At 47.6% G+C, this 14251-nt stretch overlaps 1 protein-coding gene across 3 annotated transcripts in view; it reads right to left on the bottom strand.

The window, feature by feature from the left end:
- The window catches only part of TELO2 (telomere maintenance 2), an 831249-nt gene that overhangs the window by 16782 nt on the left and 800216 nt on the right, over positions 1-14251 (bottom strand). For all 3 annotated transcript variants that reach the window (XM_085628173.1, XM_085628170.1, XM_085628172.1), the window contains one exon: positions 4319-4383. In XM_085628173.1, coding sequence (XP_085484299.1) covers positions 4319-4383 — 65 coding nt within the window. The remainder of the gene's footprint in view (positions 1-4318; positions 4384-14251) is intronic.

The following is a 14251-nucleotide window of genomic DNA, read 5'->3' on the forward strand; positions in this document are numbered from 1 at the left end:
CAACATATGGCGCATTGCTAACACCCAAGCGCTCCTAGCAAGATATGACAGGGCACATTATGACGAGCTGTAGTCCATAATGCAACACCTCCCTGACAAATACAAAAATAGGGCCAACAAACTAATTCAGGAGGGTAAAACCATCACTAATACCTCCATCCGTTGTGTCCTCGATGCAGCTGACACCGCCTTTAGGGCAATAAATACCAGCATCCTTCTGCGTAGGCATGCCTGGCTACGTATTTCAGGGTTCAAACCTGAGGTTCAGAGTTCCATCCTCAACCACCCCTTTGATGAGAAACACCTGTTTGGCCCTAATGTCGACGTAGCCCACGAAAAAATGAAAAAGGACACAGACACGGCAAAATCTTTGGGAGCCTTGCAGTCACAAGCTCCCAGGCGCTCCTTTCGCCGTTCCTCCTTTAGAAGCACCACCAGAGACTACTCCTCCGACAGCGCCTCCACTTCCTACAAGGCCCCTACCCAATCCACCTTCACTAGGGGTTACCAAAGAGGCGGTTACAGGGGTAACAACAACAAAGGGAGAGGCAAAACTAACACCTCCCGCTCTGCCTCCACCCCCACCCAATGACTTCCCTCCACTCCCCCCAGACTATTCCACTCCAGTCGGGGGCAGACTCCACAATTTCCTTCCTGTCTGGGCTACCATCACCTCAGACAGATGGGTGCAACAGATAATTCAATCAAGCAACTGTCTAGAACTAACATCTACCCCCAACCATTCCACCCAAACAGGGCCCAATGTCACAGGAACATTTGTCACTTTTGAAGCAGGAGGTGATCTCCCTCCTACAAAAAAGTGCAATAGAACCAGTTCCTACCCACCACCCAACAAGGGAGTTTACTCCCTATATTTTCTCATACCAAAAAAGGAAGGCTCTCTAAGACCCGTTCTCGACCTCAGACCCCTAAACCAATACATACACTCAGAACACTTTCACATGGTCACACTCCAGCAGGTACTTCCTCTGCTCTCCCAGAACGACTTCCTTGCCACCCTAGACCTCAAAGACGCTTATTTCCACATTCTCGTTCACAACGCTCACAGGAAGTTTCTCATATTCGTAGTGGACGGTCAACACTACCAATTCAAAGTACTCCCATTCGGAGTCACCACAGCATCACGAGTGTTTACCAAGTGCCTAGCGGTAGTGGCAGCACTCCTGAGAAGACAACACATCCACATCTTCCCATACCTAGACGACTGGCTCATAAAAGCCAGCTCATACAACCAGTGTGTACAACACACTCACGCCACTATCCAACTACTTCACGACCTGGGCTTCACAGTAAACCACGCCAAGTCCTATCTGCATCCGTCCCACTTACAACAATACCTCGGTGCCACCATAGACATCTCAAAAGCACTAGCCTACCCCAGTCCTGCTAGAATAGCAAGCATACAGGCTTTTCCTGCCAAATTTCAACCACAACACTCTCTTCCAGCCCGAGTGTCCATGCAACTTATAGGGATGATAGCCTCTTGCATATTCATAGTACCTTATGCAAGCCTCCAGATGCGTCCTCTCCAAGAGTGCTTAGCACGCCAATGGAACCAGGCTCAGGGTCAACTATCAGATCGGGTGTTGGTAGACGGTCGTGCCCATTGCTCTCTGCAGGGGTGGACCACCAAGAACCTTTCCAAAGGGCGACCATTCCTAGAGCCGGTTCCTCAGATAGTTCTAACTGCGGACGCATCGCTCTCCGGCTGGGGAGCTCACCTACTACATCACACCATGCAGGGCAGGTGCACACCTCAACAAAAGTTACTCCACATCAACCATCTGGAGTTACTGGCCATATTCCTAGCCCTAAAAGCCTTTCAAAGACACGTCTCAGGCAAGGCTGTCTTAGTTCGCACAGACAACATGACAGCCATGTACTACATCCAAAAACAGGGCGGCGCACGCTCTCAGCTAGCACAGAGCATATGGAGATGGGCCATACCTCAAAACATTTTTCTCCTAGCCCAACATGTCCCAGGAGTCCAAAACACCATTGCAGATCTCTTGAGCCGTCAAACACAACAAATCCACGAGTGGGAACTTCATCCACAAGTTATTCAACCATTCTTTCAAATGTGGGGGCAACCACAGATAGACCTCTTCGCCACCCACGAAAACGCAAAATGCCCAAGCTTCGCCGCCAGATATCCACACCCATTGTCCAAAGGCAATGCGATATGGATGAACTAGTCGGACAGATTTGCGTACACCTTTCCGCCTCTCCCACTCATTCCATTAGTGGTGCGCAAACTACAGCAACATTCCCTAACTCTCATCCTAGTTGCTCCGACTTGGGCCAGACAGCCGTGGTACACCACATTGCTGGAACTCTCCGTAGTTACGCACCAAAAGTTACACCTCTCTCCACGCCTCTTAACCCAGAACCATGGAGAGATCAGACACCTGGACCCAGCTCAGCTCAACCTTGCGATCTGGCTCCTGAAATCCTAGAATTTGGTTACCTTAATCTTCCCCCTGACTGTATGAACATCATTAAAGAAGCTAGACGACCTACCACGAGAGCTTACTACGCAGCCAAGTGGAAATGTTTCATGACCTATTGTCGCAACAAAAACGTCAATCCCTTAGATGTGTCTATCCAACCCATCATAGGCTACTTGCTACACCTACAAAGATGCAACCTAGCCGACACATCTATTAGACTACACCTTGCTGCCATAGCAGCACATCTACAAAATAGACAGCATCTATCACTCTTCAGAGTACCTGCCATAAAAGCCTTCATGGAAGGCCTTAAGAGAATAATTCCCCCCAGAGTGCCACCCTCACCTGTGTGGAACCTAAACATCGTTCTCACCAGACTAATGGGGCCTCCATTTGAACCTCTACATAAATGTGAGCTGCAATTTTTAACATGGAAAACTGCTTTCCTTATAGCCATTACTTCACTCACAAGGGTCAGTGAGATCCAAGCACTCACCATTCAAGAACCTTTTCTGCAAATGCACCATAATAAGGTTGTTCTACGCACTAATCCGAAATTCCTTCCTTAAGTCATTTCTCCCTTTCACCTCAATCAATCTGTGGAACTGCCAGTATTCTTCTCGCAGCCACAAACCATTGCAGAAAGAGCTCTACACACCCTAGATGTCAAAAGAGCTTTACTCTACTACATCGAGAGAACACAACCTTTTCGTAAGACCAAACAACTATTCGTGTCTTTCTCACCACCACACAAAGGCAACCCCATCTCTAAATCTGGGATAGCTAGGTGGATTGTTAAATGCATACAGATTTGCTACCACAAAGCAAAACGAACGCTATCTGTTCCCCCTAAAGCCCACTCTACACGTAAGATAGGGGCTTCCATGGCATTTTTAGGGAACATCCTCTTACATGACATCTGCAGAGCACCTACATGGTCTACACCGCACACTTTCACTAAACACTATTGTGTAGATGTGCAAACTAAGCAACAAGCTAGTGTTGGCCAGGCTGTCCTCAAAACATTGTTTCAAACAACTGCAACAGATACTGGTGGTCGCCGCTAGGAGCGAGTACTGCTATATAATCGATGCACAGTGTGTAATCTGCAGCTCATATGCCTCGAACGGAATATGCTACTTACCAGTATGCATCTGTTCTTGGCATGTAGAGATGCAGATCTACACACGCCCACCCGCCTCCCCGGCTACCTTTATCTGTTCCAGATTTATCTTATGTAGATACAGCACACATGGGCATCTTTCCTGTTTCTTACAAAGCTCCATCATTTCCCCGCTGGCAAAAAACAATCTGAGGATGGAGCCGAAGCCCATGCGCAATATGATCCAAACGAGGAGTCACATACCTCGTGACTTCCAAAGACTTTCCAAGAGAAAAACAACTGCAAACATCCGAGCTAAACACCAGATGGCGATCTATGCACAGTGTGTAGATCTGCAACTCTACATGCCAAGAATAGATGCATACTGGTAAGTAGCATATTCCATACACCTGAAAACATATGGGTTCACAAAGTGCTGTTTCCCAAAAGAAAAATTAATCTGAATGAACACAGGATAGCTACTCTTTTTTGACCTGTAATTTCTATTTTCCATGGCAACTTGAGCTACCCAGAGATCTACAAGGATGCAGGCCCTGAATGGGGACAGAGGGGAAAGGCTCAGCAGGACTACAGTGTAGCAGCTGAACGCAGGGAGGCTGAGATCACGGGCTATGCTGGCCCATAGCACTACACTGTTCACAACTAGAAAGAAGTACAGTGGCAACAGCCTCCAGAGCTCAAAGGCTTGACAAAAGCTAACAATAGAAAAGGAAAAATTACTCACGTGTCTGCATGGAAACGTAGAGACCAGACAAACTCCAACAAGGCCTTGCCCATGAGTGGTGCCACCTGCAAAACATTTATAAGAAGCATTCTTTCATTATATAACGTTTGGCTAATTCTATTGCATAAACAAAGGGTTTCAAGAGGTTATTTTGCAAGGCAAATGTCATCCAGAGAATTATTTTCCATAATTTATGGAATTCACATCATTCCCATGAATCATAGATGTCTTCCGAATGGGGTCTAGAAGGAAAAGTTACACACCTGTAATGTTAGCTCTCCCTCATAGTTATCTGCCTTTATTAATATACACTAAGTCACCACCTACTAATACAAACGGAAACACTTAACAACAGAGACATAAACTTTTTTGTACAGTAGAATACTTTATGGAAAGAAACCTTTTCCCGCAATACTTTACGTGAAGGCAGATTTCGCCTCTTTTGTTAATAAAACAAAACAGTTTTGAGAAAAACACAAATAAATACGCTTCAGAAATAGTTACAAATTTCAAATTAAATAGTTCCACTCTTCCAAGGGATAAACCAAAACAGAAAAAAGAAGTGAAATGAACTGGGAAGCTAGGCAGGCACACTTCCCATTCAGATAAAAAAGTAAACTGTCCCTTTGAGGACATGACGGAGCTCCACAGCCCCAGATTACAGTACAGGGACCATACAGGGCCAGTGATTTTGACTGCTCTGTGTTTTGGGAAGGATCTTAGCATTCAAAGAAGATACCCACGATGAACAACTTGGATTATGGGTCACTAAAATGTTCTTCCCCATCATCAGAACCTATTTTGTACAAACAACTAATACATTCAAATAGAAATCCTGCAACAGTGTGCAGAGGTTCTGATTTACTGCAGGTATACACTGACTGAGGTGTGTGGAACGAGCTGAGCACAGTGCATTTTCGATTATTTGAACCACAAAACAATGCACAAAAAATACAGAAAAAAAATTCATCAAATAAATACACAAATGATGAAATATTTGATTTAATTCACAAATATGAAAAAAAAAGTTTTAATTTTAATGGGAAGTTTGGAGCTTTTCTAATTCAATTGAGACCACTTATCGTCCACACTATATTCTGTATGATGCACCTGCATTGCTACCACAAATCACTCAGAGGATACCAACTTATTTTTTTGCCTCCATTTTAAATTCCTTCACATTTACAGAACGTTATAAAATGTTCAATGTTGCTTCGTTATTTAGATATACTTTGTTTATCTGTTAATATTTAAATTTCTACACAGTTACGGACCCCCAGAGTAGGCTTCGCAGACCCCCCCAGGAGTTCCCGGATCAAAGGTTAAGAAACACTGGTCTAGGGTAAAAAGAGTCTACATATAACGAGCTAGCATGTCTTTGCCCATCAGCTTGTTATGGTGAAAATGTAGAACAGAGTAGTACTGTTTTCCATAGATGAAGCATGCAACGCCCATGGGGCTAAATGGGCTTTACCCACATCCCGTTGCGCCTCTTAGCTCGGGCTGTTGTGGGCTCGGGTGGGCAGTGTCTGGAGTCTTATCTGCGCCACACCCAAGTTTTTCACAGGTCTCTAAAAGACCATTTACATGCCTTTGTGAACTAGTTAACAAGGCTTGGTGTTTTTTTTACTGGTTCCAGCACCCCCTGGTTCCCCGCTCTGCCTATTCTTACATTTGTATTTTATTTTTTCTGCCACAGTAGGAGAATGCATTTCGTGAAAAGGCATCTCAGGAGTAGGGCTGCCACCTTTCTCAGAGGAAAATACCAGCAGCCATTTGTTGTTGTTTAAAAAGTCTGCGAAGGCCTCACCTTGATACTAAATAGGATTGTAAATAAAATGGTATGTATTCATTTGTAACATGACTTTTCTGTCTTTGTTTCCTTTAATTATTAGTCATGGATCATTAATGCAGCCCTAGAACACATTTAAAATTGTTATTTATATTTGCTGTTTGAATTTTGCACAAATAAGTGCTACAAAATACCAGCTTTAGGTGACTTTGCTTATTTTTTAACTGGCTCGGGCATCAAAAGAACAGTGGTGCCGGTATAAATCCTATCAGATGGCAACCCTAATCAGGTGACTGAGAGTTTGTTGCAGGATAAGCACATTATTGATTTCCTCCACTCCCCATCCCTGATTGATGCCATAATAGCAACAGTTTAACTTATATCTGAAACCCTACGCCATCCGTCAATACAATGCTGAGTTACTCCAGGTGTCTGGGAATACATCCTGCATTCAGACAACTTCCTCCTCATTCTCACACTCACCCTTCACCTTCATGTTCACCCTGCACTCACAGCGATCACTTTGCTCACCATGCACTCAAGCCATTCACCCTCTTCCTACCCTGCACTCACACAAACACACCGCTCACCCTGCGCACATGACACTCCACTCACTTGTCACTTTTACCCCTCACCCTACACTCATAGCGATCACACAGCCCTCACGCTTTTACCCTACACTAACATCGTTCATCCTCCTCTTACCTTGCCCTCACACGACCACACCACTCACAGCGACCAAACTGCACTTATGGCCCTTGCCATGAACTAAAGCAGCTCTCCCTCCATTTACCATGCGGTCACATGAGCACACCACTCACCCTGCACTCAAAGTGATCACACTGCACTCACACCACTCACCATGTACTCATGTTTTTCACCCTGCACTTACACAAGCACACTACTCATCCTGCACTCATGGGACACTTCACTCACCTGTCACTCTCACTGCTCACTCTACAATCTCACTCAAACAAACACATCACTCACCATGCATTAATTCTTCTCAATCTGCACTTCCACCCACACCCAAACTCATGTCACACCACCGCTCACCTTGCAGTCACTCCTTTCACCCTACTCTTTCACACTGTCACATCGTTTACTTTGCACTCACATATGCACTTCTGTCACTCACAAAGCTCACCCTTCACTCACATGGGTACAGCACTCAGCCTGCACTCACACCACGCAAACAAACCTGGAGTTACACCACTCACCCTGCACTTCTCCTCTTACCCTACATTCACATGAACAAACCTCTCAGCCTGCATTCATACAGGAACTCTGTTCATCCTGCCTGCACACAGGGACAATAGTCTGCCAGAACTCATAGGAACACACTACTCACTGCACTAACTCTTCTCACCCTCACTCTCACAGATCACCCTTCACTCTCACAGCTCACACTGCACCACACACAGGCATACCACTCACCCTGCATTTACACCCCTCACACAACCCTGCACTCACTCCTCCCACTCTGCCCGTTCTTCTCTCCCGACACTCACATGGGCTCTCCTCTCACATTTCATTCATGCAGCTCATCCGATACTCACATCCGCAGATTTTTCACCCTATACTAGCACCACTCCCGCTGCACTCACTCACACTATTCACCATCACCCAGCCCTTACATGAGCACACCTATTACTCACACAAATAAAAATGACACAACTCTAATGAAGGTACACATATTTCTACAAAGGTGTCCACAGAATACCTGCCCTTTACGAAGTACTAGATGCCTACTTGATTCAATTTGCAACAACAAGGATGCTGCAAAAGGGGAGGGTAAACTGAGAATATGTGTTGGCACGTCGAGGCAGACCACGGCTGAGGCTTAGGGACATGGTGCTGGATTGAGGATCGTGCGACACCTCTAGACATTGCTGAAGGGTCTTGTTAGATATGCATAGGGTGTTTTAGTAGGTATGATTGAAGTGGGCCCCATATGTCCCGAGGGCGTGAGGAAATGGGGAGGAGGTTGGCATATGTGCTGGTTTGGTCCTGCCATAGTATCATATGTGTAATCCATTTCTAGAATCTTGGGGCCCGTCCCTTCCCCAGCAGCAGGCCACACGACGTTTGGCCAGGACCAAGCTGAAAGACACAAATTTGCGGAGGCTAACTGGGATCTGTTTGGTATACCCTAACAGGGCAGTAAGAGGAGACATGGGGATGTGCATTGAGGTCATGGATACTAACGCTTCAAATACCTGATTCCAGTAGGCATGTACCTCCGGGCATCCCCAAGACAAATGAAGGAAGTCTGCAGCCTCTGCCCTGCATCTATCACATCTATTTGTGTCTCGTAAGCCAAGCCTATGGAGTTTCTCCGGGGTGAAATAGCAGTGGTGTAGGAATTTGTAATGTATAATTCGAAGTCTACTGCTGGAGGAGATTTGTTCCGTTTGGGTACAACAAAAAGTCCATTGCTCGTCCGTGATGTCGCATTCCAGAGCAGCGGACCACTTAACCCTGGCTGCGCATTGAGGGTAGCTAACATTGACATATAAGTTGTGATAAAGTGTGGAGACTAGGTGCATTGCAGTGAGTGTGAGAAGGACAAGGTGCAGAGGGGCCACCGTCGTAGGTTCCAGGGGGTACGTTGATGTGCAGTCCCTGATCCCATGTCTAAGTCTAGCGTAAAGAAAGGTTTCCATAGTAGTGGGTGGAGGGTCTGAAAAGAATTGCTGAATAATACGAAATTTACCATTAAGATATAGGTCACCCCAACAGTGGATGCTGCGTGTGGTAGTATTTTTTTTTAAATGCCCTCTTGTAATAATGATAGATCCGGGTGTTGTGGGAAATATAGGCAAGGTATTTGCAAGCGCTTGGTGATCCAGGACCAGGCCTTGATTGTGCAACCCACAGTTGATGGATGGGGCCCGAGCGTACCTTCCTTGGATAATATAACACCATCCAAGGGTATAGGGTCCGGCAGCCATTGTTCGGTAGCAACATGTGGTGTATACCGGGGAAGGTGGAACCAGAAGTGAGCATAGTGTGCTTGGGAGCATGTATAATATAGTTCAAAGTTGGGAATGTTGAGGCCTCCCTGTGAGTATGGTCGCATGAGTGTATCCCATTGTATCAGAGGCTGTTTGCCACCCCATACTAATCTAATCAATTCAGACCGAAGGGTGGAGAAAAAGTGACGGCCGGGGTCATAATGTATGTTAAGAAACAAATATAAGAATTTAGGAAGGATCACCATTTTGATTAGGGAGATATGACCAGCCATGGTCAAAGGCAGCGCGATCCATCTGGTGATGCATCCAGTAACATGTTCCATCACGCAGCCATAGTTGAGCCTCATCAACTCCTCGCGGTCCGTAGTGACTCGTATACCTAAGTATTTTGTCTCGTCAGAACACCATACGAGGGGGAAGTCTGTTACGAATGGTGTGGCCGCGGGCGTCAAATGGATTTTGCCCAGTTGATACCGGAGTAACCCCCGAACTTAACAAATTCTCAGAGCAGTGGGTTTAGATTGTGCTGTGGTTCGCTGATGTATAGGGTGACATCATCAGCATAAAGGGAGATGAGGCTAGGGCGAAGGAAGCACCGAAGGCCTTTCTCGTGATGGTGTTGCCCGATCTTAGCGGCTAGTGGCTCCATGGCAAGGGCGAAGAGTAGGGGTGATAGCGGACACCCCTGCCGGATGCCACGAGAGAGGGGAAATGATTGGGAGGTGTGCCCAATTATGAGGATTTTCGTGGACGGCGATGTGTAGAGGAGACGGATCCAGGCCAAAAAACCCACGGGGAGGCCCATGCACTGCAAGACAGTGAATAAATAGTCCCATTCAACAGAGTCGAAGGCCTTTGTAGCATCTAGAAATACCGCAGCTAGAGGGAAATGTGGGTCTACAGATTGAAGGATCGAGAATAGCGTCCTAAGGTTGTGAGAGGACGCCCTGCCCGGTATAAAGCCCGCTTGGTCAGGGAGAACAAGGTTCTCCATTAATAAAGAGAGGCGATTTGCTATGAGTTTCGCGAGGATGTTTGCATCCAAATTTATAAGCGAGAGGGGCCGGAAGATCCACATTGATCAGCGGGTTTGCCCGGTTTAAGCAATGAGGTGATCAAGGCTTCTCGCATTAAAGTGGGGAGGACCTGCATTTCGTGGGCTTCAAGAAACACCTCTTTTAGTATTGGTATGAGTTGATTGAATTAAGTTTTATAAAAAATATATAGGGAGATCATCTGACCCGGGTCCTTTTCCCGACTGCATCTGCATGATGGCCTCACGGAATTCATCATCCTCAAATGGTGCCGCCAGAAATTCCCGTTGGTGGTCGCCCAGCCAGCCCAATGCTATATCCTGGAAATATTCAGAAAAAAGAGGGGGAGATGAACGGCGCGAGCTGTAGAGATCCGCATAGTATATTGTAAAGGTGTGCAAAATTTCCAGACTACCCCTGTGTCGTATCCCATCACTGTCTACCACATCCATTATGTAGTTAGAGAAACGGGATTGCCTAATGTCATTCACTAATGCACAGCCGGGTCGACCTCCTTCACCATATCGGCAGGCCACAAAGTATTTGCCTCTGAATTTAACCTCTCTATCAGCATTGGTGGTGTAGTCTGTAATTTTTTCTGGGAGTGTGGCTCTCTGCTGACCAGAACCCGCATCCCACATAGTAAGTTCGAGTTACTTTATCTCTTGTTCCAGGTGAGACAGGTCTCTGCAGATATCCTTGAGGACCCCAAAGCTCTTTGCCATACAGGATCCACGTATAGTTGCCTTGAAGGCTTCCCAAATGGTACCCACAGAAGTGACTGTGCCTTTATTTCTGCCAAAGAAGTCGGTAATTTTCTCTCCAATTTCGGCTTGGAATATCGTGTCTAACAGTGCCTCCGGGACCAGTTTCCAACTTCGCGGGGAGGCGATTAAATTAGGGGGGGGCTATGACAAGGCATACCGGCGCATGATCCGAGTATGTGTCGGCCAGGTGTTCCACCGATTGGATCCACGGGGCCACCCCCCGGGAGCAGACCCAGTAGTCTAGTCTTGACCATGTCGTGTGTCCCGCTGTGTAGAAGGTGCCCTCCTTGTCTGTGGGATGTAAGTGTCTCCATGCGTCCACAAACCCGTATTCAGGAATAGGCCAGATAAAGTATCTTGGGTGTTAGTGTAGTGATGCGGGAGGGGATTGGAGCGGTCCATAGCTGGGCGTAGGGCAGTGTTAAAGTCGACCCTCCCAAATAATGTGTGTGGAGCCCACTTTTAGTATTTGTCCCCATAGCATGGTGAAGTACGATGGGTCATCTGTGTTAGGGCCGTAGCAACAGGCAAGAGTGACTGATTGTATGTCTAGTGTGCCCCATAGAAAACAACTACGCCCAGAGGGGTCACTATACGTGCCACCCAGAATGAGGGGTGTATTTTTCCTAACTAATATAAGCGTGCCACGGGAGTAGGAAGAGTAGGAGGAGAAGACATGAGCAGAGGACCATTTACTGCCGAAGCAGGATGGGCGTCGGGGATCAATGTGTGTTTTTTGTAACAGCGCTATTTGAATTTGGTGCCTGTCCAGGTAAGCTAAGACTTGTCGCCGCTTGCGAGGGTCTTGTAACCCTCTAACATTCCATGTTATCAATTTGATGCGTAATTGTTCATTGTGGGGTGCCACTGCAACGTATAGATATAATGAATAGGATAAGGTGCCTAGTCTGTGCGGTCTCTTCTATAGGTAGTGGGAAGTGTGTGTGGTATTGACCAGTATATCTAGTGCAGTAGTTTAAATATGCCCATTACAGTGCCTTTCTCTAACCAAAGCATCAGAACAACAGGTTTGGTGCACTTAGCGAACTCCCGAACCACACCCACCCACAACAGCACCCCAATCGTGCCGGTATTAAGTCTCCCACCCCAACCCAACAAGCATTTGTGACAGTCTGTCAGGACAAAGTAGGCCCAGCGGAGCATTAAGAGCAGCTATCCATAAGCAACATACAGTTGAAACCAATTCAGGGGATCACCCATACGAGGGGTGCATCAGTGGGCCGTAGACCTTCCCGTTCCCATACCTCTCCCTTTTGAGCAGACCCCGGGTGCCACAGAGTAACCACTGGGAGTGAGTGGTGGTGGTTGGGGGGGGGGGGGGGGGGTGCTTGGCGATGCACAGTACAAATCTACTTGAGGAATATAAAGAACAAGTGCACATGTTTCAGATTAAAGGCCGCTGTTATTGTTTAGGACCCAAAGGGGGACTTAACTGTCTGTGATCGTCGTGCAGGTGAGGAGGCCCTTCAAAGTAGTGAAGAGGGGGCCCCAGCAGTGAAAGAGCCAACGTGATGACACCTATCTGTATAAGGAGCCTTTCCAGCAGAGTTTGCGAGAGTGGGGATACAGTCTCCAGGTCATCACGAGTCTTGTCCATGGAGCTGCTGGTTATTCGAAGGATGAGGAAGGAGATCTGGACTCATCTTCCTGTCTCGGTGAACGTCGTTGGTTTGCTTTCAAAAAGTCCTCCGCCTGTTGTGGATTCGTGCAGAAGATGTGTTTGCCATGGCTTGAAATCCGAAGGCGTGCAGGGTACACGAGGGCATACTCAATTTGAGCTTTGCGCAGTTTTTGTTTTACGGGGAGAAATTTGCGGCGCGCCTCCTGTACTGCGATAGTGAAGTCTGGATATATGCTGAATGGGGTACCTTCATATTGTAGCGGTTTCCGCTCTCGGGCCTTTTTCAGAGCGACATCTTGGTCCCGCTAGTTCAAGAGCCGAGCAATAATAGGTCTGGGAGTCTCACCCGGCGGCGGTCTAGGGCCCAGGGATCGATGGGCGTGTTCAACCACCAGTTGCGGCGAGAAGGAGTCAGCTCCGAAGGTGGTGGTTAGGAGGCGTTCAGCACAATTTTTCATGTGCCCCGTGTTCGTGCTCTCTGGGACGATTATGATGTGGATGTTGTTCTGCCGACTTCTCGCTTCGATGTCTTCGTTTTTGGCCGCTATTACTTTGAGGAGTTTATCCATTTGCGACATCTGTTGTTGCATCTGCGTAGTGGTGTCCTCAGTTTTGGATATGCGGTGCTCGGCTTTCTTCAGCTGCTCATCATGTTTATCGACCTTCTGAACCAGGAAATCTAGCCAAGTGTTCATTGTGTCCATTTTCCCAGAAAGGTCAGTGAGGTTGTGTTGAACTGCCAGGAGTATTGTTTTCATGTCGTCCTCGGTGGATGGTGCGGTTGTTGGGGTCTGGTCTGCCCCGGCGTGCCCAGAATCGGCAGAGGTAGATCTCGTAGAGGACTTTTTATTTTCAAAGGTGAGCCTGGGTTGTCGCCCATCAGGTTTCCCCATTTTTTTTTAAAATAAAGTTAAGGGCGCTGGCTCAGCTCTCTGGACCAGGAGGTAGTTTGAGAGTAATGCGTGCCGGGACTATGTTGTTGTGCTGTGGGGCAGGGGCATGCTAATACTTCATGTGTAGTAGCCACAGTTAAGCGAACCAGGCAGTGGCGATTTAGCCGAGGTCGTCACTTTCAGCTCCCAAGGGGCAGGGTCAATGGCGGCAGGGATGGTATTTGCCTCCTGAGTGATCCAGTGCAGGGTCGGGATCGGTCAGAGTCGATATGGTGTGTTTCAGGTTGGGGGAGCAGCAGAGCAGAAGTGTCAGCGCAGCTGTATACCAGGCAGACAACTTGTTAAGATGGCTGTGTCCAAATAGTGGTATATTGGGGTAGTAACGTTGGTGATTGCTCTCACCCCCAATGACGTGGATTCCAGCCACCACGAAGGCCCCACAGGACGGCGCAGCAGGCAGCAATGATCAGGCACGCGCAGGGAGCCGCTTGTTTCTGGAGTTGGAGGGCCTGGGGGAGGAGAAAGCGGTGCCGCACCCCAACCGACACAAAGCAGACTTCTAGGTGCTATGTAGGCTCCCGCGCCTCCCCCAGTGTGTGGTGGTGGAGCCTGGTACAAACCAGCGGGTTCCCTTACCGTGGTTAGGTTCAGTGGGAAGATGGGCCGAAGGTGTTGAGTTAAGCAGGGATCAGTGGCTGGGCCCACTCCCATCTGGAGGTTCCGGGATAAAGGTGGCAGTATATGTCTTTCCAGGCCTCTGGTGTGCAGTTCTTGCAGCCTCTTATGGGGGGGAGAAAGCTGTATGCAGAGGCCCCAGGGATCGCGCC

This window comes from Triturus cristatus, chromosome 10, assembly GCF_964204655.1.
Source record: "Triturus cristatus chromosome 10, aTriCri1.1, whole genome shotgun sequence".
Classification (NCBI taxonomy): domain Eukaryota; kingdom Metazoa; phylum Chordata; class Amphibia; order Caudata; family Salamandridae; genus Triturus; species Triturus cristatus.